At 50.9% G+C, this 23,807-nt stretch overlaps 1 protein-coding gene across 1 annotated transcript in view; it reads right to left on the bottom strand.

The window, feature by feature from the left end:
- FAM53B (family with sequence similarity 53 member B) overlaps window positions 1–23,807 on the bottom strand; it is a 73,952-nt gene that overhangs the window by 37,324 nt on the left and 12,821 nt on the right. Inside the window, exon 3 of the mRNA XM_079137792.1 lies at window positions 14,106–14,884. Coding sequence (XP_078993918.1) covers window positions 14,106–14,884 — 779 coding nt within the window. The remainder of the gene's footprint in view (window positions 1–14,105; window positions 14,885–23,807) is intronic.

The following is a 23,807-nucleotide window of genomic DNA, read 5'->3' as shown; positions in this document are numbered from 1 at the left end:
GCCCAGCATCCAGAGCAGGGAGACATGGTCAGGGCTTGTCACTGCACAGCTGTCTCCTAAGGTTCCCTACTAGGACCCCGCAGAAAGCCCTAGCCTTCCTAGCCCACCCAGCTACGACCTCCTCACATCTCCCCAGCCCTCTCTGGCCACACGTCAGCAGGGGAAGGTCACTCTGAGCACCCCAGAGATGAAAGCAGGATGCTCACAGAAGGGGCAGCCTCCGCACGGGAGCCTGTGCATCTCCAGCTCCTGGATGGAGCCTCCACCCTCAACAGCACCTAGGCTCTCTAGCACTCAGGCCTCCTGGGACTGGCTCTTCCCAGGCATTAGGCAGTGAGGGCATGGGCCCAGAGAACCTAGCGCAGCAGAGCAGGGGTCTCTTGTCCAACTCCTCCTTTGCCAGGTGCACAGGGGGTCTACCAAAGGACAGGGGTCTGAGAGGCAGAGCCAAATCACTTTGACCAAAGGTGACTCAAAATCTCACCTCTTGGGGCTGGAGTTGTGGCGCAATCACAGAGCGCTTGCATAGCATGTGTGAGGCACTGGGTTCGATTCTCAGCACCACATATAAATAAATGAATTAAAAAAAAAAAAAACAAAAGAATCTCACCTCTTACACCCAAGACCTCTCTACCTGCTATGCCACAGGCTCTGGAATCTCACAGTACAGCCACCCAATGCAATGTGACCTCAGGCCAATGACATGACTCTGCACCATGCACCAAAGGGAGTCACTGCCACATACAGTCTCTGAGCACTGGGAATGTGGCCAATCCAGACTGAGACTCACTGAAGGGTAAACACACTCACCAGATCTCAGCAACTTAGTACTAACCAGGTGCAGTGGTGCACATCTATAATTCCAAGAACTCAGGAGGCTAGGGCAGAGAATCACAAGTTTGAAGCCAGACTCAGAAACTTGATGAGGCCCTAGGGAACTTAGCAAGACCCTGGGCCAAAATAAAAAATAAAAAGGGTAGAATGTAGCTCAGTGGTAAAGCACCCCCAGGTTCAATTCCCAGTATTCAAAAAAAAAAAGAACATAAGTACCTCATTAATGATTTACATCAATTACATGTTGAAATGATAGTATTTTAGAGATATTGGGTTAAAAACAATGTATTACTAAATTAATCTCACCCATTTCCTTCTCTTAACTGTGGTTACTGGCAAATTTAAAATGATGTGTGTGGTCTGCACTGTCCCACGACAGCACAGTCACACTTCCTCACGGGTCCAGCCCTCAAGATGATGACGGGGATGCCCCCAGCCACGCTTCAAACTGGAAAGCTTACAAAAAACAGTGATCCTGCTTCACCATCACAAGCAACAAAGTACCAATGACGTAACAGATGTCCTCAAGGGCTCCCTACACACCTGCCTGTTCTCGGAGCTCTCCACACATGAGGATGCTGAATCACTACATTGTGTGGAAGAGACACAGGACCAGGGAGGGGCTGTGACATCCCTGAGACTATGCCTGCTAAGTGGCTCACCAAAACTCCAAGCCAGGCCTAGCTGGCTGGGTATGAGAGGAAGCCCGCCCACCCCAGCCTGTTTCCTCTTGTCCTAGGACAGGCAGACTCTGGTGCGGTGACAATGCGGTCTCCCCCACGAGTCAAGCTGAAGAGCTGGGGTCTCTGCTGAGTGATAGCCTTGCGGATCAGATCTCCTTTTTCGTGCCCAACAGTTCACACCACATCATCAGTTCACATGCGCTAAAACGTGCTCCCAGATAATGCTGGCTTGCCCCTCTACCTGGGTGGTCTCTGAGCAAGCCGACACAACACCCCCCCAAAGGGTCTCCTGCTGCTGGGCCCCCTGATTGCATATTTGTTCCCATTTTCATTTGTCAACAAGTCTCAAAAAACTCTACTACCCAGGACTATTACAGACACAGTGAGGTGGACATCTCCTAGGTGGACATCCATGCCTGTTTAAAGCTGGGCCCGTCTTCAAGGCTGACACGGGGTTCCTGTGCATGCTCAGAGTGCACACAGAACTCTCAGGAGGACCTGCCCATGGCACTGAGTGCCTCAAAGGACACGAGACATGAGGCAGAAAGCCATGACGACGGGAAGGCCCTCTCCTCATCACGTTACCTTGCTGGGACACCCATGAGAAAGGAGGCTGATGAGACAAGAGGCCATGCTGCCCGCACGTGAGCAGACAGGGCCTGGCGTGGCACAGTCACTCTCACTGCAAGGGCCTATCCTTCCTGCCAGTCAGGAGTCACCTCAGTTGGGGTCTGGTGGACATCTTTCTTTTGAGCCACAGAAAGTCAACTTCTCATGCTTCTGCCCAGTGCCCTGCACTCCGGTCACTTCAAAGGCTCCTCTCAAGGCAGAGGAGGAGACGCTGGAGGGAAGAGTGGGGAACAACAGAGCTGCATCCAAAATGGCAGCCAAGTGGCCGGAGAGCTGAAAACAGGCCCAGAGCCCTGCCAGCTGATCCACCACCACCACTCAGGATGAGCCATTTGGTGGACAGGAGGGTGGATGGAGTGGCCACCAGCTTAGAGATCATTCGGCAAAGTCACAAAAAATAGTCACAAAAAAAAGTCACAAAGGCTCTGCTTTGGGCAATAAGAGCTACTGTAAATTATGGATAATTTCACCTGAGGGACAAATAAGAGGTTTCCACGTGCCTCCACTCAGTATGGCAGGTGGCCAGATGGGGAGGCCATTCTCTCTTGGGGCTGGCCTCATGCCAGGACCTGGCACAGGTCAGCTGAACTCTGGTGAGGCCCAGCTGAACACTCACTCACCCAGCAGTCACAGAGCTGAACCTCCGCATCTTTGTGCTCTGTGCCTGGTTTGCCATCCCCAAACCTCACAGCTCAAGAAGTGCAAAGTCTGCTTGGTATGTGGAAGGAGGCACAGGTTTGGAGGGTCCCTCAGTTCATGAGACTAGTGTTCATGCTAAGTAACAGCTGCATTTGAGAATATCCTGTGTAACAGGTCCTGGGCCAAAGGTCACAAGGAGCCCTCTGGTGAGGACGTTACCATCCCCACCCTGCCAAAGAACGCAAAGCTGAGAGCTGGTCCCAGACTTGCCTGGGTCCCGTGGTTCACAAGTGGTGAACTCGGGACGGCAGCCCTTGGAGAGGGGGTGCCCACAGGCCACTCCTCACTCTTGCACGACTCACTGCTCTGCCACTTATAAGGGAACAGATGGCCCTGACATTTCTTTTTCTTCCCCGAAATGACAGGAACCACTTCTGGGGTCACTGAGAGAATCACATGGCCAAAAATGCTGGCCCACAGGAGTTGGGACCCAGCCTCTCAAAGCCAGGCCAGGCTGGTGTGTGCGCAGGGAGAGGACAACTCAGGGGCATCCCTGGGACTGCAGGCCACTTGATGCCTCTGGCAAGCAGCAAGGGATAGGAGGTGGCACTCTTCACAATGACAGGCACCTTCCTCCCTCCCCCTGGCTCCTGGGCTGTCCTGCCACTGCCTCCTTCTGCATGGTTCCCCTCCCACGCCTTCCCCCCATGAACTCTTTACACCCTGGTTTCCCTGGGGTATCTGAGATCAAATCCCCCAGGTTGGAAACCACCACAGCAACAAAGTGAGGCACCGTTGACGGGTGTCCCATTGGAGCTGGGCTGAGTCCTTGAGTGCCCTGCACTCAACCACACCCATTCCTCTTCCATAAGTGGGTCTTGCTTTCTCTCCCAGCAGGATGCTCCCCTTGCTCTCCAGATCTTTGCACAAATGTCATCTCAAGGAGCCTTGCCATCCCTCATTCTAAAGCTGGCTACTTCCCCTCCTCTCCTCCTGCCAGGTGATCCTAATCCCCCTGGTCTGTTTGGTTTTCTTTGTAGTCCATGTCACCACTGGACCCGACATGGCCCTGTCTGCTATCTGGCAATGCATTTTTCGCCTCTTCCTGTCCAGCAGAAACATGTCCAGGGCCTGGCCGAGTGAAGAACAGATGGAATGGCAGAGGCTGAGACAAGAGTTCAGGCAAACTCCAGCCACCCTGGACAATGCCCTTCCTGTCTGCCTCCTGTGCCGTCACTGTCACCCAGCCACAATGCATGGCCCAACCAGAGCAGTCCACTCCCTTCTCAGGAGCTGCTTCTCCAGCATGCTCAGACCCACCTCCCTGCCCTCCTGTCCTCTGCCTGCCCAGTCCTGTGGAGGGGCCTACATGCTGCATGTCTCTGGCCTCGGCTGGAGCAGCTTCCTGCCACCCAGAATTCTCATCTTGGCTTTTTCACTAGTTAGAAACCAAGTTAACCACCATGGTTCTCCGTGAACTTCTTGAACCTAATGGGTAGTTTCTGTCTGGACAGGCCCTAGCTGGTCCAGGGAGTCTGCTGCACCCTCCCCATGCACAGAGCTCTGGCAAAGGGACAGCTGTGCCACCACCAACTTCATGAGGAGCAAATGCTCTGTCCAGTGCCAGGGAAGGGACCAGGGGCCTGATGACCTGTGGTGACACGTACAGTTGTGAGCTACTGCTGTCGATCACAGAATAAGTTTCTGGTGGAACCAACCACTCTTTTGTTTCCCAAAAGATTAAGGGGAAAAAAACAGCTACCCTACCCCCTCCCAAGAAGGAATTACCCAAGAGTTCTACTCTAACTTTCAAAGGAGGCACTGTTAATCCTTTGGCCATAAACAGACCATTAGCACCCTCTGAGTCTAGTCGGACCACGTGCCCGCGGCATGAGGATGGCAGTGAAGGGTTTGCCCTTCTGGGTCGTATTTGCTTTCTTCAGTTCTCAACTGCGGCTTCAAACTGCAAAACCGAGTTGTAATCCAGGATGGCTGAGGCTACAACAATGTTCTGGATCCATGGCTGTGGTCGGCAGGGGAGTCCTGCTGACACAATGCTGAGACAACAGAGGACAGTGCCCACGTGGCAGGATGGGCTGCCAAGGCTTCACACCATGGCAGGCCATGGCAGCTGGCAGCCTGCGTGGTCTCCGGCAAAGCATGGGCAGGCATCAGACAGCTCGGCTGCGGGCCGGGCTCGGTCATTGGTCACGTGTCTGTCTCCGGGACACCTCTCCTTTCCTGCTCCAGCTTCAGTGGAGCGTGCACTGGCCCCGCAGGCCCATGCACACAAGGGCTTGGAGATGCTTCCCAGGAGGGTTCTCCTGAAGACCCTGATGAGGGAGCAGAAACAGGACAGGGAATGACAAAACCAAGCATCTCCTTCCACTGAACCTTGGAGGCTTTATAGGAAATTCAGAGAGGTATCTCAGGCCCCTGGCTTCCAGAGACTCTTCCCAGCTGCCATGAATTGATCAGATGTGGAGATGAGATCTGGTGTAACAAACATCAAAACCACAAAGGAACCCTCTCAGGGCTCTGAACTACCAGCCCTCTTCCAGCCGAGTTCAGAGCAGGGCACACAGTTTCAGATGGACAAGGACAGAGAACCCTCAGCAGAGGGACTGAACCTCCTCAGAGCAAGAAATGGCAGCCCAGGCTGGAGGACTGAGGGTGAGATGGTTTTATGGATAATTGTAGAAAAAAAGTAAGCCATGGTAATCCACTAGACTTCATTTCTACTAAGAAGAGATCAAGAAGAAATACAGTCAAAGTGAGGGCTGCAGGTCAGATAACAGGAGGGACCTATAGTCAGCAAGTACTAAACAGAATAATTTAAAAGAAGTAACCACTTTGAGGAATTAGGATAACTGATGCTCTGCCCCGAGAAGCCTATGCTGAGAGTGATTTGGAAGCTGATAACAAGATTAAAACTTTGGTGGTTCCTTTTGGTCTCACACTCAAAATGTTTCTTGTCTTAATGCAAATCACCACATCCACCACCCCTACGGCGGTCTAGCCCACCACTGCGTTTGCCAACAGCCTTCCATCTGGCAGTTCATGTTGCGCATCTCCACCTGAAGGAGTTTCCTGGGGGTACTGTTGCTCTCCCAATTCAAATGCCCCAATACTTCCACCATGCACTCAGAATAAAAGCCAAACATCTCTTGAGGAACCTACTGAGAAGGCCCGCCATGCCCCTCACACCCTTCCAGTGCCTTCCCAACTAACCTCCACATGTGCACTTTTGCCTAGGACACTGCCCTCTTCCCTGGCAGGCTCTGGGACACCTTCAGACATAGCCCAGAGCCCCCTCCTCCAGAAGGCTGCTCACCTACCCTGCCATGGCCCTGTCTCTGCCCCTGACTCATTTCCCTCACAGCACTGATTCAGTGCACTCAAATCAGTGCACTCTCAGAACACTCTGGAATCTTAGCCTCTTTCGAACAGTTACCAGGGGCCAGAGATACCCACACACACAGCAACTGGACAGAGCACACAGGTTCCTGGTCATTAAATCTGCTGCCAAACATAAGCCTTGGGATACCAAACAGAGACATGGAACTGGCCTTTGACAACCCAAACGCTGGAGATGTCCAGTATCATATTTGAGAACAATTTTTCCAGATATTTCTGAAGCAGCCTTCTATCTAACTCAGTATAAAGTCCACCCCAAGACCTCTTGGTGCTCTGGAGGGCCATTACTCTGGTGGGCACAGCAGCTCTGTGAGTACTCATACTAGGCCTTGGCAGTTGGAAAGTTCTGGAATTCAGTCTCTGGATCAGGCTTTTCCAAGTCCAGGCTGAGCTGCTGCATTCTAACTGAGGGGCCTTAATTGTCAATACCATCTTCACAAGAGACAAGCCAGTCCCTTGGCCTCTACGGAGTCCATTGGTATGGGCATGAGCCCAACCTCAGTGTGGGCCCTGCCCCAGACCTGCCAATTCAGATTCTCTGGGGTAAGACCCAGGAATGGTGTGCTGGTTTCCCAGGTAACTCTGCCGTCCATGTCTGTACCTGGGCAGGTGTGCATATGGTCAGAAGTCCAAAGCTCAGAGAAGAGGGGCAACTGACTCAGTTGCAATACACACAGATGGCGAAGCCAGGTCTCAACCCCCGGTTTTCTAACTCTAGATGCAACTCTGCTCCAATGACAGGCCACACTTTACCTCCTGTATAGCATGTTAGGCACAATGCTGGCCTCAGAGATGGAGGCCAGGCTCACACCCAGTCCTTAACTCCCAACTCAGCTGGGCCTTTGGACAAGCCACAGAAGCCTCTGGGCTCCAGGCCCTTCTCTGGGAAACAGACACAGACTTTCAGGGCTGTAGAGACAGGAGTTCCTGAGGTGAGCATCAATTACCCCTGATGACCAGCAGTTCCCTCCTGACAAATTTCTCTCCTTGGTCCTAAAACACAACTCCCAATATGGCAGCTAACCTAAACTCAGCACTTATCCTGGGCAAACATGGCCCTGAGCACCAAGTGCTTTACAGAAACAGATGCACTCAATGTGATGAGAAAAGGCACTGCCACCCTTCCTTGTGGATGGGGAAACTGAGGAACAGAGAGGTAACCCAAGTTGCCCAGAATGAGGAAAGAACCAGCTGCCCCACACAGGGCTCCAGCATGAGGCCACTGCTCACACTGCCCTCTGTTCCCTCGTTGTCCCAGCCCACACACTCTGTTTCTCCTTAGCAGCCTGGGAATGACATAAGGGTTTCTCTGAATGCTCCTCTGTGAGCCCCTGGAGCTGAGCCAATCAAAGAGGCCAGGGCCAGCTGGCCCACAGGCCTTTCCTACACTGGCTTCCTCAAAACAGGACTGGAGACGTCCCTAGAGGTGCTACCTCCTGGCTGGGAAGTTCTGTTCTCCCTCCTGCCCACAGGTTTGGCCTCCAGATGACAGGGCCTTCTAGGATCTCCCAGGCCTCAATCCCAGATCCAGAGCAGGGTCTACTTGGCAAGTCATGGGTGCACTGAGCACACTGCACTCTCACCTGAGCAATTGTCTTAGGAGTCAGAAGCACCCACTCCAGAGAGCCTCAGGTCTCCCAGATCTCCTCACACCTCCCAAACACACTCTGTGCAGAATGGCTCACCTGAGGTATGGAAAATCACCACGTGGTGTGAATGCCACCTCCCTGGCACAACCCCAGCTGAACTCCTACTTTTCTCTTCCCCAGGAGATCAAAGTTATTGTGTCAACACTGGGCCCCAATTCGAGCGACCTTAAGCAGACTCCTTATGCAACGTGGGGACAGTAACTGGGAACAGCAAGAAGCAATCCAGGTATCTGAGGAGGGGTTCCCTCAAAGTACCAGAACCCCTTTCAGTCCTCCAGCACCCCTACTGCACTGATCTCAAAGGAAAAGACAGACCAGGGATTGAGTCCCCAACCCAGCCCACTCCACAGCTGGCAGGATCCTGGTTCACCAAAAGCCAACGGGCCCTGCAGACTGCCTGGAATGGCCGTGTCAGGGGAACAGCAAGGAGCCAAGTGACGGAGAAGGGCTAAGGCCTCGGCTTTCTTTTATAATCAAAGTTGTGTTCTTCAGGTGCCAACCATGTGCCTGAGCTAGATCCACACCACAGGAATCCTCCCTATGTCCCTGAGAAAAGAAACTGTTATTCCCATTTTAAAGACATGGATGTGAAAGGCTAAGTGACTGCTTAAGGGCACAACTATATTTCAAAAGTGGCAGGACGGGGTCAGAGTCCCGATCCACCTGACTGTGAAGTTCCCGATTCATACCACACATGTTCCATATCCCAAGTGTCAGTTGCCAGAAACACCAGCTGGTCAGTCCTCACCTAGGCCAGGCCAAAGCACGACATCAGGAGCAATAAACCCACTGGGGAGGCCCAGGTTCTAGCCTTCCACGGCTCCTGACTGAAGGTGCAGCTCTGGCGAGTCACTGACTTGCCCATTGGAGGCCTTCTCCTCAAGTGAGGGGAGAATCCAGAGCAAAGATGCAGCAGGCGATGCTCAGCCACTCGTCAATCAGCAGTGGCTGCCAAGATGGCCTCCTACGAGGTCACCGAGAACTCTGCCGGGCAGTCCTGCCAACAGCACAGAAGGAGGCTAGCTGGCCAGGCTGCCCTGCCCGTACCCTAAACTCGGAGAGCCCAGGTCTTCAGGTGCTCACTCCCCTCTGTGCAAGCCCATCTTCACGGCTTCAGACTGAGCACCTACTTCCACGTGCCTTTACTCTCATCGAGTGCTTCTTTCATTCCAACTGAAATTCTAGGCCTTTCCACGCCTACTTCTCTGAGCAGATCTTCAGGTCTGTCTGCATTCCATGTTGTAAAGGGTGATCCAGCTCAGCTCCTCTCCCTGCCATCAGCACAGTTTCCTTTCCTGGCAGGAAGTGGGGCAGGGGAGGCAACAGGGCGCAAGCAGCAGGCAACTGAAACAGGTGAAGAGACAGCCACTGGCTGAGAAGGCCACAAAGGCTTAGGCCAGTCCCTACAGTCCAGGGACTTGGCCAAGGAAAAACACAGCTGGCTTGCAGCTGCCAGGGCTGCCTGTTCAAGAAGGTCAAGGAGCCAGTGGTGTGAAGAGCTACACCACATGGCGACCAAGGAGGGCCACTGTCCCTTGTTAAAAGTAGCCCCAGTGGTACACAGGGCAGAGACTGAAGGCTGGCCAAAGGGAGCTTCACCAGTGACAGCCCTGCCCAGCAAAGAGCTATGCATTACTGCCAAACGCTGGCATAACCCTCTGCTGACTGCACGGTGCTCTTTAACCAGTGGAGCCCCTGTGGCCCCGTCAACCCGGCGCTCCTACTCAGAGGCCAGCCCTCAGCAGCTCCCTGGGATGTGCTGCCACACTAGTGTCCTCATGCTCCTCTTCCACCCCAAACTACCCGGGCCCCTCACACATGTGCTAACAACAGTTGCAGCCTGTTCTGAGGCCTCCTTGGGGAAGGTCGGGATGCATGTGTGGGCAGCTGTGATCAATCAAACCTCTGTCTCAGCATCCTGACCTTCCCCATGAAGGTCTTGCTTCTGTTTGAAGCACTGTTGAAAAATGCAATTTGTTGCTCTTTCAAGCTGACCAGCTTGGAGTTAAAACTATGGCAAGGACTATGGCACCCAGGGGCACAGCATTCAATGGGTAATCTCATTAACTGTTGCTTTTTCTGTAATTTCTGCTCAACACATGATCCACATCTAAATGACCAGGCATAGCTCAAGCCTTGCCAGAAGACAACCAACGCTTGTGGTCAGACCAGGTCTCAAATAAGCAGTAACTAATAAAGTCAGCAAAAGCCCTGCTGATAAAGTCCTCGGCTCGGCCAGGCCTCGCCCTCAATGGCACACCGTTGCTGCGCAAAGGGAAGGCTGTGGCTTCACGTGAACTCCAGGCAGAAGGGTCTCGGAAGACCACGCGAGGACAGCCATGTGGGGAGGGCAGCAGGACTGAGACAGGAGCACGCTGACTTGGAGGAGCTCGCTCTGGGGAGCGGAGCCGACCAACTGTAAACACGGAGGGCAGACACCTCCGGACCAGCCCTGGCATCTTCTCCCCTCTGGGGCGCTCCTCATCCCGTCAGCTCCCTCACTCAGGATCCAGCGGCCAGGGCACCTGCACCCACCATCTAGGCAGTGGGTTCTCGCAAGACCGAGCAAAGACCATCGGAAAGCAATGTCTACACCCCACCACTGCATCTCATCCTCACGGCTGAGAGGAGGGTCCCACTGCTGTTCATGACAGCTGTGCCCCAGGGATGCAGCTGGGAAAGGGGTGGCCACTGCCTCCTGGGATACTTCCACCCTGCTTCAAGGTGGACAGATGAGAAAACACCATCTTCCTCCAGTAGGGGGCAAATCTGATGCTGTCGCCATTCTATAATCCTCGGCTCTTCACACAGTTCATGGCCAGCGGGGCTGAGCTGAGGGCCCGGCTGTGGCCAGTAGGCCTCCTTCCATTTAGAAAGCCAAAGCGATGTGGAACAAGAAGCAGGAAGTGACAAGGACAGGAGGAAAGGTGAAGAAAGAAAGAAAAACGGGAGTTCTTAAGACAGTCTGAGTACACCTCCCAGGACCCCCTCGGCCTCAGTTCGGCCTCTGGCGTCACCCAGAGCCCCTACCTTCCCTCATTCAGGCCTTGGGATGGAAGGGGAATAATCCGTGTTTTGAGCGCTCACCCTGGGCCAGCCAGTGCACTCTGTGCATGTGTGCACAGAGCTACACACACGTACCAGTGCAGATACGCGTGTCCACACAGACACACACCCACAGAGGTAGAGGTACACGTGTGCACACAGGTGCACTACATCCCACATGCACAGTAGTTTCCTTGTTCCTCCCCCAGTCCTCTGTTGGTGGCTATGCTATCTGCTGCACAGTGATGTCAAGCAATTTGCCCAGGGCTCCTGCCTCCTGTCCTCTTCCGGAGGCCTTCTGGCTTGTCAATGTTCACTTCTACATGCAGATCCTACAGTGAAGACCATGTCTGGCAGGCCTAGGAACCAGGAGAGCCCAAATGGACAAGTCCTGAGATCACACTTGCTTTTGCCAGAGGCTACACCCAGGGAACTGACTCCTGCTAAACCCAGCGCATGGTGTGAAGGCGAGGCGGGCTCTCAGTGCTCTCTGCCTCCCCTACCGGCTGGGTCTCTCCCTGGCCCCATTTTCCCCAGCAGAAGGGGTGGGCTCCAGCTCTTGCCACCACTTGGTCACTCCTCTCTTATTTTTTTAATATTTTTTTGGTTGTCGGTGGACCTTCGTTTATTTATTCATATGCCATGCTGAGAACTGAACTCAGTGCCTCACACATACTAGGCAGCTCCCCACTGAGCTATGACCCCAGCCCCACTCTGGCCACTCCTAACTGAAAAGGTACTCTGCACCTTTAATCTGAAGTGTTCATGCACCTGGTTCCAGAAGCCACGTGCAAAGGGGGGCCCCTTTATAAGAATGCTCAAGTGAAGCAAAGGTATAAGCCAAGATCAAAGACTTGTGACAGGTCTCTGGGCAAGCTTAAGGAAGCACAGGCTGGCACCCCACCTAGGTGCAAGCCCACCCTTCCACAAACCCCTCTCCCACAGGCCCAGACCCTGCCACCTCCTGGAACTTGCAAATGTTGAGGGCAGTCCTGCACACGGGGGCTAGGGGTCTTCAAGCAACTGGCCAACCTCAGCCACTCTGGCAATGTGCAGGTCCCTCTATACCAGGGACATTCCCACTTGTTAGGTACCCAGGCCCAGGGTCCAACATTGCCCTGGCTCAGTCCAAGGCTCTTCTTAAACACCTAAGAATTGCTCTAGGCCTGGTTTTCAGGGCCCCTTGGAAAAACAAGGCCCAACTCCTAGGGCTATAAAGCATCCAGTGGGGGAGTGAAAACAAGCAGAGCCCCAGAGTCCCATGGAGAAGAGCTAGCAGGGTCCAGTGCTGAGAAGGAGATGCTTCAGGGTCCACAGGTTCCATCTCCAGGGCTCTTGGTCACAGGACACTAGGTACACACCCTTCCCAGGAGCCCCTCTGGACCTCTCCTATGCTCTGTCCTACCTGGGACTTGCTGCTGAGCAGGCGGCCAAGGACAGAGGGGCTGAACCAGGGCAGGTTCCTCCAGCTCCAGGGGACCCTCCCGGATCTTGGAGGCCTGCCTGGAGCCAATGAAGCAATCTATACATCTGGGCACCGCCCCACCAAGAGATATATTTTTAAACGGTTTCCACCCAAGTGAGGCTGGAAACCATCTCCAGCAATGCCAGTGGTGTTACTCCAACTTGTAGCTAGTAAAATATAATAACATGTGTAAGCTGTTTTTATTACCTCTCTAGCTTATTAGCTAATAAAATAAGCTCAGCATTAAAAATCTAACTGAGGCTGTGTACTGTATCCAGAACTCAGGGTTCTAGGTGTCCTGTAGAAGTTAACCAAAGCTGTCACCTTCACAGCTGTCACCTGTTCAGCCTTTTTTCCTATTGAAATTTCTCTGGAGAAGGAAACTTCCTCTTGGTATCCAATGTATATGTTCAATCACCGTCTAGTGAGATGAGTTCAGATATCCACTATATACCAAGGAGAAAGGGCATGGACCAGAGTCAAGAGGGAAGACATGGAAGCTGGGCAAAGGGGCGATAGCTCTGCCTCAGACTCCTCCAGCCTCTTCCCCCAGAGTCCAGGCTCTTGAGCAAAGGTGCTCTAGAGTGGATGGACCTGTACCTCTTTTGTGAGGGTCTCTAAGCTGGGAGGGGGACTAAAGGGGAAAAAAGTCAACATCCTCTTTCCAAAGTAGAAGGAAGCCCAGGTTGGACAACAGCATAGGGCTGTGAAGGGTGTCGGCTATGCCCACCTTGGACAGAACAGGCACCACCAGTCTGCCACCATGGATCGACCACAGTGCTGCAGAAGAAGACCAATGCCACTGAGAACATCCTCACCACAAGCACACCGTGGTCCCTTAAACCACGCAGTGATCAGAGTTTCTCTGTATTAAGACCAGAATCAGTGGCAACAGAGCAAGAGAGCACCTCCTGAGTGAACCCAAACAGCAGGGCACATTCTGTCCACCACATCCACCTATCCCAGAGTCAACAGCACCCTGGGCCTCACTGACCAGGCCAGCATCCTTGGACTTCCCAGGCAAGAACCAAATGCAGCTAGCTCTGGACTCAGGGACTGTCCTGAGGAAGTGGATTGACTCCAAGTCCACCTCATTCAGATCAGTACCCAAGATCAGTGCCGGCACAGGGCAGGCCCCAAGACAAAGAGGGTAAAATCCAAGGATACAGGCACGTGGCCAGAGGCCTCTCCTATAGTAAACAGCAAGGATGGTCACAGAGGTGGCACAGAGGACAGCGGTCACAATTTCTTGGCAGTCTAACATTTTCAACAGTTTAATCAAAGGAATGAGCTACCCCCCACCCCCACCTTGCTCTCAGAAACCATTATCCACTGCCCGACCCCAGGATCAGCATAATCCGAGAGACGCTGAATGCAGTGTGTCTCCCAGAGGCTGCAGGGGCGCCTGAGAGGGCTGCCTGGAGGGCTGGGGGGGATCTCACTGCTTCCGTTGGACTGCCTGCCGCCGCCCGCCTCTTGCCATCTGTCTGCTCTTATCCACTAGCACTGCGTGCCACAGGGAAAGAGCATGTCTCATTTTAAATGGAGAGAAATAGACACTTAAATAAAATGAACTTGAATCAACTTTCTTTGAACAGGATTTTAAAGACAAGGGAATTAACCCACTCCTGGGCATTTCCAAAAGTGGCACTTTGCACTTGACTAGAACAGACCAGGACCAACGGAGGCGCCAGTGAACACCAAGTGCTTCTGCAGCCCCCTTCAGGCCCCTGGGGCACCTACCTGTGCCATCTTGGCAAGGTCTAGGGAAGGCCTCTGCTCCTGTACTTCTTCTGGGCGCCGCCGTTTTACACCAACCTTCTTGTCATTAAGGACACACGGCTGGGAGCGGCTGCGGGCGAGCCCACTGGAGCGTCTCACCAGCTCTGGCGTTGAGGCAGGTGTGCTGTTGGCTGAGGGTGGACAGTATTCCACGAAGGAAAACTGCTCATGTGAGCAGGAGAGGGACCGATGCAGGTCTAGCCGGCCCCCTCCTGTGGGGTGTGGGTCAGGGGTCCAGGTGCCACCTGCCTGTCCACCGGGGGCCAAGCTTGGTGCCCCTTGGCAGGGCTGTCCCCCGAAGCGGTGGTGCAATACCACCTGGTGGCAGGGCGAGGAAAGCCCGTTGGCCCGGGCAGGGAGGCTAAAGCTGGAGCTCCTCTGCATGGTGCCGACACCATTGGAGTAGCGCTGGACACTGCCCCCACTGTAGCACCTTCTCTTCTCCACAGGAGTCCAGACTTTGGACCCCAAGGGCCGCCATGACGTCCGGCAGCTGGACATCTCATCAGAGAAGGACAGTGACCGGCATTGGCGCTTGCTGGGGGGTGCTGAGGGGCTCCCATTGTGGTCACTGATGCTGAGGTCTTTGATCAGGCTGGTCACTGCACAGGCGGTCACAGCCTCCCGGTGCCACAGTGGGCCGTCCTGACACTTTTCTGGCAGACATTCCCAGATGCTGGCGCTCGGCTGGTCAACCTGAAGAGGGCACTTCCTGTCCAGGTCTCGCCATCTGTCATTTTCTGGTGCATAAATAAATGACAAAGAAAAGACAGGATTGAGAGGCCTTCACATCAGCCCTCTCTTCCTACACCAACAGCCTATTTTCCACACGGGAGTCAGAGGCCCTTAAAAACAACATCCAGTTCAATCTAACTTTTCAGATGAGAAACTGAGGCTCAGACGGCAGAAGCACGCTAAGCTGGAAGCAGAGTGTGGTCTAGGCTTCAGACAGCTGGTATTCCCACGGGGCTTTTCTCCCACAGTACTGCACTGCCTCTCAGGAAAATGCAAAGCCCTGTTTTTCATTCCAGTTCTTTCTCATCTTTCCAGTAGGAAACATCTTGTTCTGTACCTGCCCTGGCTGGTGGCAGACTCGGGCAATACACCTACTAAGTCCCTATTCAGGTCTCAGTGGCTCTTAGGACAGGATTGGATATCCTGGTTAGAAGACCATGACCAAAGTCTTCTGGCATCTCAGATGGTCAACATTAAAATGGAGCCGGGGTGCTGCTAGGTTATTTCATCCGAATTCCATCCCCCTTGTTAATAACAAAAACTGAATTTTTTATTGATTTACGTTCCCTCCGTCAAAATTCATTGACATCAAAAACAGTTGCCAAACACAGTGCATTCTGTGTTCACTTGATTCACTCCTGAAACTGAGGATATTTAAAGCAATTAAAATCTATAAGAGCAAGTCTTGGGCTGCACAGACTTAAGGGTTCAGTTTAAATTTACACATTCCGGTCTCTACTTGAATGAATGAATAAAAAAGCTAACCCTGCTATGAAATGCTGAATTTGCCCTTGAACTTTTATCTTACTGAAGTATTCAAGTTTTTCTAGTATAGAATGAAGTACACATTGGGAATTTTAGAAGATGCAAAGATAAATTTGACATAGTTCCCATATTCAATCTTAGAGTACAAAAGCAGAGTTAAGAAATATGCTACACTTTCAGGAACCAACATATCAGCACTTCCTAACTTTTCTAACCTGTATACATTTATAAATTTTGTAAATACAAATAGCTTGCATCAGGCACACAGCAGAAGGATAGAAGTAAAACCCAAAAGGACGCTCAGCAAGTGTTTGAATGCACTCGCTGTTCAGCAGGGTGGATCAGTCACTGAGCACCCACCTGGGCCATAAGATCTGCACCACGCCTTGTGTGCAGGGACCACCAGGGCCAGGTGGGAAGACAGGCTCAGAAGGCTGGGTAACTGGCCCAGGTCTACGGCTGACATGTGACATGACGCGAAGCCCATGCTCTCTTCACTTCACCACTGGGCTGCAGGGAGGCACAAGTGAGACCGATACCAGCCCTGCTCAAGGAGCTTACAGGTCAGGAAAGCTGTGCTGTGGCTTTCAAAACTGTGATTCAACCCACAGGCGATACATACTCCAGCAGCAAGACTACCAGCATAGCTCGTCTACTGATGGCCACTTCTCAAAGAGCACCAAGAGACAGGTCCTGAACAGACATCACGACCAGCCTCTACCATGCTGGTTTCAAGGGGGATGAACAACGCAGCCCAAGGGGGAGTCCAGGAGCCAACGGAAAGTCAAAACAGGGCTAAACGTGATGCTCCTTCCTCTCAGGCACCTGCCACGTTACAGACAGAGCCCAAGGGGCTGGGACCCTGGACAGGAGACACAGAGGATCTTGGATGAGGGAGATACAGGAGAGAGATCTTCTGTAAGCCAGCTGAGAAGAAAGCAACACTGTGGCTAAACACCAAATTCACCTCATCCCAGAATCTTCCCAGGCCCTGAGCACAGTGAGTCCCCTGCCTGTGTCTTCAGTGGCATTTGATGAATAACTTCCAAACACAAATATCACCAGAAAACATCTCTTTGCAAATTACACTTATGTTATTCAAATACATCTTCACTCCTCATGGAATGCATTCCCCTTGATTATTTCCCAGTCTTTTAAAAGTTTCAATTTGACATTGGTCAGCAGGTCAAAGTTAGCTAACTAAAAAAAAAAGTAAAATGAGAAGAAACATCAACTAACATGGGCTGAGTCTTAACCATATGTTATGAAGAAGGAAGAAAGGTATCCTAAGAAAAAGTGGAGATCTATGCATGATGATGTTCATCACAATGACATGAGTGACAGAAAAATGACAACTATAATTCAAAAGTCCTACAGAAGAGGGCTGGTTAAATACATTGCCAAGGAATAGCATGTAGCGTGAAAAACAGTTTCAAGGACTACTTAATGATATGGGGAAATGCAGGTGGTGTGATACTAGAAGCAGCAAGACAGAAGCTGGGCACCATGGCACACACCTGTGATCCCCGCTAGCACGGGCTGAGGCAGGAGGATCACAAGTTTGAGAACAGCCTCAGCAGCTTTGTGAGAGTCTGCCTCAAAATAAAAAAGTGCTGGGGGAGTAGTTCGGTGGTAGAGAACTTGCCTAGAACAGGCAAGGCTAAATTCAATCCCCAGTAAAAACACACACTCACATACACAGAAGCAGAATATAAAACTGTTTGATTTTTATTTAGTAAAAATAAAAATGTACTGTTATATGTGAAGATGAAAATAAACCAAAATGTTAAGAGCTAATAGTCAATGATCAGTCAATGTTTGGTTGATTTATATTTTATTTTTTTGTTTTTCTATAGTTTTCAAATTTTCTATGAGGACAACTGTGTTAACAGCATGTGAGGGCTATTAGCACTAAGTCCCCTGGTGCTGTGCTCTGGCTTAATTCAGGAAGTAAACCAGGGCCAGGACCAGAGCCAGCCAGGGCCTAACCCTCATCCTCCTCTGCATTTGCTCCTTTGAGTTTACAGAAGTTGTCACCAACTTCTCTTCTGGGGCGAGGTACTGAGGTGCCACATGGCCAGGAACATGGCGGACTAAGAAAGGAACCAGTACACCCAGCCACAGCTCAGTGAGTACCCCAAGGTGGTCCCATGGCTGGTATTTACGCACCTATGGCACCTGCAAGATTGTCTTGGCCAGGCTTCAAGAACCCCATGAAATGAGAAGAGGTTGATCCCATCCTCTGAGGATGTCACCTACTGTTCCATTTTTGTTTCAATGGCCTGGAATTTTCACAATCTCAAGAGACATCATAAGAAGGGAGAGTTCAGAGCCACATGAATGTGAACCTGGCAGTGCTACCCCGTCCCAAGGCTGCCCCGTGATACTGGAGCTTTCTAACTGGATTCCTCAGGGACTCCCAACCACAGTTCTACCTCCTCACTGCCTCTAGAGAATTTTCAGAGGCCCCCACCTACTGTGGTCGGGCCTCTTGGTACACAGACATTTCAGTCTGGCATGCAGGCCTGCCCACTGTTTCCCCAGCATACCCTCTACTCCAGACACCAAACTTCTTAGAACACTGGAGGTCAGACAACAATCATGTAGAATAAAAATCACCCTTGAAACTCCCCAGTCAGTCCTCAAATCATACCCCTCCTGGTTTGGGTAAACAACCCTGAAGAGTAATTCTTACATGCCAGCAATTCATTATGAAACTAAGAATTTATAATGAGACTGCAGGAATAAGCACAGGTAAATCTAAGCACAGAGGGCTAAGAGTCAAATTTGCTTAGATTTGAAGCTAACTACAAGTCCCCAGTGGGTCCTAGGGTTGGATGGTGAATTCCAACATGTCCTGCTTGCTAACAGGTCCTATTCTATCCTGTGCAAACAGTAACCTATATGACTTTAATATATAAGATTTCTTTGTTGTAGGGAAACAACAAAGAGTCAGTTCTCAACTCAGTCCTTGGTTCTATGAGAGCACAATGTGACTGCAATCGCAGTCCTCTCCCAAACTAGTTCTTTAACACCCTTATGCTTTCACAAAGGCCTGGAATGTTCTTCTGCCTTTATCTTCTTTCCACCAAGAGAGCCTCTGAGTCTTCAACTTCAGAGTCACCAAAACCTCCTCCATATGGCCCCGTGGGCACCCACAGCAATTCGCCTAGATTTCCAATTATGCAGCTCATATGTTACAGGAGGCTTAATTATCTGCTTACATGTCTACCACTCTCCACCAGCTCTGGAGCACAGCCCAGCATGGCTCGCAGTGCACAGCACTGAGCAAGGCACGCAGCAGCATGGTGGGGAGAGGCGGCGGAAGAAATGGGTAACAAAAATGCAGACCAAAGCCGCAGAGGACGCCAGAGGGGTTCACCGGGTCTTATTTGTCATCTGTCCTTGACACAGGTGACCCTTCCCTGGTCAGGGAGGTCCCACCTGAACTCTCTACCCCATCTGGGCCATAGATGGCTACATGTGAAGCAGCTGTGAAGCAGCAGAGGCGATTGGTTAATGTCCAAAATACTTTGAAAATGCAAAGCACTGCTACTGTGTATCAACATCAGCCAGGTGGCCACTTGTCCTGTCTGCAGAGTAGATAATATTGTAGTTGCTACTATCTTTATCACTTTGAGAAGTACAATAGGAGAAAGTAAAAACAACCAAGGCTATGTTTAGCCCTGTGTTTTCCCCCTTCACTCAGAGAACAGAAAGCAATTTGTTGGGTCAGGTCACCAGACAAAAGAAACACAATAGAAGCAAATTTTTAATGGCAAGCTGCCCCACGCACTAAGCCCCAACATGGCACTTCACAAAGGGCCTCCGTAGGGCTCTGAGGAGATGCACTAGGTGCCCTGTCCCTCCAGGCAAGATTACTTCTACACAAAAACCCTAATTCTTTAAAATTGACAAGTTGTGGACATGCGGGGTCCACTGAGCAACGGTCACTTTGTGTGGTGGAAAGGGTACAGCCTTGGGTTCACACCTCAGTTCTTCAAATTCCTTAATCTTCCAGAGCTGCTGTGAAGAGAAAATAGGGCCAAGTAGAGGTCCTGAAACAGACTATCAAAACTGGTGGCCATCATTATGCTAATTTCAGTATGACAATACCAGAAAATGTTCTTTTTTGAGAGAGGGTTTAGAGTTGAACTCAGGGGGTCTTTACCACTGAGCTACCTACTCAGCCCTTTTAATCTTTCATTTTGATCAGGGTCTTGCTAAATTGCTTAGGGCCTCACTAAGTTACTGAGGCTGGTCTCAAACTTGCAATCCTCCTGCCTCAGCCTCCTGAGTACAGGTGTGCACTACCATGCTCTGGCCTGGAAAATATTATTATATTTGAGGGTTGGTTCTTCTGCAGTCAGGTATCAATCTCTGTAGAGTTAGGCTGGAAAAGGAATCTGTATTCTCTGTTGATTTCTGAACCAGTGTGATTTTGGGACCATCTGCAGGATCGTCCCTGGGGAGGGGGATTGTCTGTTAAAATGCAGATTGCTGGGCTGCATCCCTGACTCAGTAAATCAATATCACTTTGGATAGGAATCTGCATTTTAATAAGCTCTTTGGGTTACTTTAATATAAAATGCTTTAATACAAAATGCTGAAAACCATTCAGCATTTTGGAGCATTTGTGGAGACTTCAGGCTCCACAGCAGACCAGCAGCACAGTCAGACCACCAACCATACCCAGGAAACTTCTGGAGAGTCAAAGACTCCAGTCCCGGAAAATTTGAACTCAACGTCTTTCAAAGTCAGGGTTTGTTTTTTGCTTTTGGTTTGGGTGATTATAGGAAGTAGAACCATAGACAAGGATCACTTTATAGGCCCATATTTCACAGGCTGGTGGGGCCCTTCCATGCTTCAAGTTGCAGAGCCTGAACAGAACCACAGGCAGAGGCCTAAGAGGCACCTGACTGCTGGGAGCAGGAAGTACTCGCAGCCACCCACCATCTACCAGAGGCTACCCTGTGGCCTAAAGCTTCCCCAGGAGCTTGCCACTCACCTGAAGCCCAACACCAAGACACCACCAGACCTGAGCACAGCACAAGAGCACCCAGCCTAAGCAGGGGCACCAGCTGGTCACACTCTGTACCATCCCTGTTACTTTAGCCTTCAGGACTACCCAAAGCTTCTCAGCATCCCCAGAGTGCTCCCTTTACAAATCTAAAATTATATATGGTAGTGCATGTATTTCATACAGTCTAACAGGCTGCCTACAGAGGAGAGGGCAAACCACGCAGCCGCCCTGGGGCTCAGTTCTTTTTTCAGATGAACTAGATGACCAAGGACTCTTCCAAAGCTGACACTCAAGGACTACGCTTCAAGTTTCTGACTTTTGTCTACTCTGCAAGGTACCACAATATCAAATGCCCACACGCATGGAGACAAGGACTCAAATTCCAAATTCACACTCAAAAGGACCTGGTCCTGCCAATCCTTGACCAAGGAGGGCAGAGGATCCTTGATGCACAAATCTGGAACAAAGAAAGAAAAGGAAAAAAAGCACTCAAAGCAACACAAATGGCATTTGACCTCAAATGTTCTTGTTTCCATTTCTGCTCTTAAACTTGAAGGGAAATTCCCAGGGGCCTAGATTCTTGAGGAACTATAAGCCTTCTTATGTTCAAAAGATAGAGGAATTTTACAACTCTGGAGATCTCTGTGTTGTTTTGAATGGTCCCTTAAAGTGACACAACCACAGCAGAATGTGGTTTCTAGAAAACGGTCAGACCTTAAGCGCACAACCAAGAGACAACATGTTTGCAGACTCTGAGGCTAGAGAGCCAGCTCTCGCCAGCTCACCATGCTTAGTGCCTGGATTTTGCACCTGTCTGCTTGCACTGATGAGTCTCTCTCTCTCTCTCTCTCTCTCTCTCTCTCTCTCTCTCTCTCTCTCTCTCTCTCTCTCTCTCCCCCCCCCCCCCTCTCTCCCCCCCTGCTCTAGGGGCAGAACCATGCTAACCTGACTAGGGTTGCAAGGACTCTATTTGGTTCAGGTGGAAGCTCAGCAGCCCTAACCCAGGAAACTCAAGAGAACTGATGTGTCTTTCTGAAGGCAGTTTTGCTCAAGTGACCTCATAACAAGACGAGAGAGGACAAGCAGGCTAAGACAAGAAAGTGCCCATAATAGTGTCATCTGGTTTTTTTGTTTTTGTTTTTCATATATTTTTTAGTTGTAAATGGACATGATACCTTTATTTTATTTGTTTTTATATGGTGCTGAGGATGGAACCCAGTGCCTCAAACATGTGAGGTAAGCACTCTACCACTGAGCCCCAGTCCCAGGCCATTTGTTCTTTCAATGGACTTCAGCGCTCCTATTTCACTGGAGGTCCTCTTTGCTTATGTCACCAGAATGGAGACTCAACTGAGAGCTGTGTTGGGAGGAAAGGTCCCCGGGTTTTCCCCAGCCCAACTGCAGCCTCTCATCTTGCCTGCGCGCCTGTGCGCCTGTGCGCCTGCAATGGATAGCAAAATGGTAGCTGTGTCAGAGACAGTGACACAAGATACCCAGCTCCTCATACAAGGGACGAGGCACTCCACCAGGACCCCAACTGGGGAAGCAGGAAGGCTGACCTGCAGGTCTCTGAAAGAAGTCAAAGAAGCTGGTAAGGACAAAACAGGGGTTCAGAGTGGTTTCCAGAGCCCGCCACTCCGTTGCACAGCAGGGCTGGCCCATGGCAGCTCCCACTGCTTCTGGGGAGTTTTCGCACTAGCAAAACAGGGCCCAGTGAAATCGCCAAGGTATAGAAAACAAACAAGGCTGGGAGCTGGGAGTGTGGGCCTCAGTCTCCCCAACCAAGGCCCTGGCACAGAACTTTCAGCTCTGGCTGGAACCTCCTCCTTCATCCCCAGGAGCATTCACAAATGTGTAGGGAACAGCTAGTGTTCACCATGGCAACAAAACTCTGAAGGAACGGAAAGGTCAGTCTGGTGCATGGCTCTGGAGTCCTCCCTGAACGTGGTGTGCTGAGCTTATGAAAGGGGTGGCTGCGCACAGCAAGGTGGGGGGCTTTACGCTATCTGCCGAGGGCACTGGCAGTGGGAAGAGTTCTTTGGGAAACTGTCAATAAATGCAGATTAACTGTTCATTAACTAATACTCCGACTACTTACTACTAACTGGGCTCCCTGCTGAAGCTGGGAAAGAGCATGAGTGTGTGACCCAAGCACATTACTCATCTCAAGAGTTGTCACAGCAGTTCCTCTCTACTGATGAGGAAACCAAGCATCAGAGCAGTGTCAAGTCTCCCCCATGGACATGCAGCTAGCAAACCAGAGCTCAGACTTAAACCTAACCTGCAATCCCAAGGCCACACTCCTGAGTTCGGTGGGGTTATGTACCATGACCATCCTTCCCCATGGAGGGCACAGCACCCAAAGGCAGCCTGCAGTAGCCGCTGTCTATCTTCTGGCACTACTGTGGTCCTCCCAGCCCCAAGTCAGCCCAACCTGTGTGAAAAGGCAGCCCAGGAGGACCCTTCCTCACTTGTCACTGTAAACAGCCATCACGTGCCATCTCTATTCCACGTATACCTCCATTCCCTACTTTATTCCAGAAACATGGTCTGAAACTGATAAATGATGCAAGGAAGAATTTAAAGCACCTTGTACAGACAAAACTTGGACTATTTTAGAGATTTTAAAAGTCATACATAGGGCTGGGGATATAGCTCAGTTGGTAGAGTGTTTGCCTCGCAAGCACAAGGCCCTGGGTTTAATCCCCAGTACCGGAAAAAAAAAAAAAAAAAAATACATAGACCACAATAAAGGTAAATTAAAAATATTTTTAAAGTGATTTTAAAAAATCGTACATATGCATACTTGTGTCTGGATGTCAAATAGTCAGTGAGAACAAATCTCACACTGGCCTATGTTGAAATAAGCAGTTTCTCAGAGGAGGCCCTGGCCCAACGACCACATTCAAAAGGGCCGTCTCTGAAAGACAGAAAAGGCCACAGAGACCAAAAGTGGGGCCTAAGCAGCTGATTTTGTTTTTGCTGTTTTTCATTGTGTTCCATTCACTTGATTGTTTGCTCTAAGAAACCAAAACACTCAGTCTCTAAATGCCAGCTCCTGAACACAAGGTGCGATCACATTCCACTCTCGATGACGAACAGTGGCCAAGTCAGAAGACAGCAAGCTACCGAATCTCAAA

This window comes from Sciurus vulgaris (genome assembly GCF_902686455.1).
Source record: "Sciurus vulgaris genome assembly, chromosome: 4".
Classification (NCBI taxonomy): Eukaryota; Metazoa; Chordata; class Mammalia; order Rodentia; family Sciuridae; genus Sciurus; species Sciurus vulgaris.
Note: the sequence above shows the minus strand (reverse complement) of the source record. Positions and strands in the feature narration are given on the sequence as shown.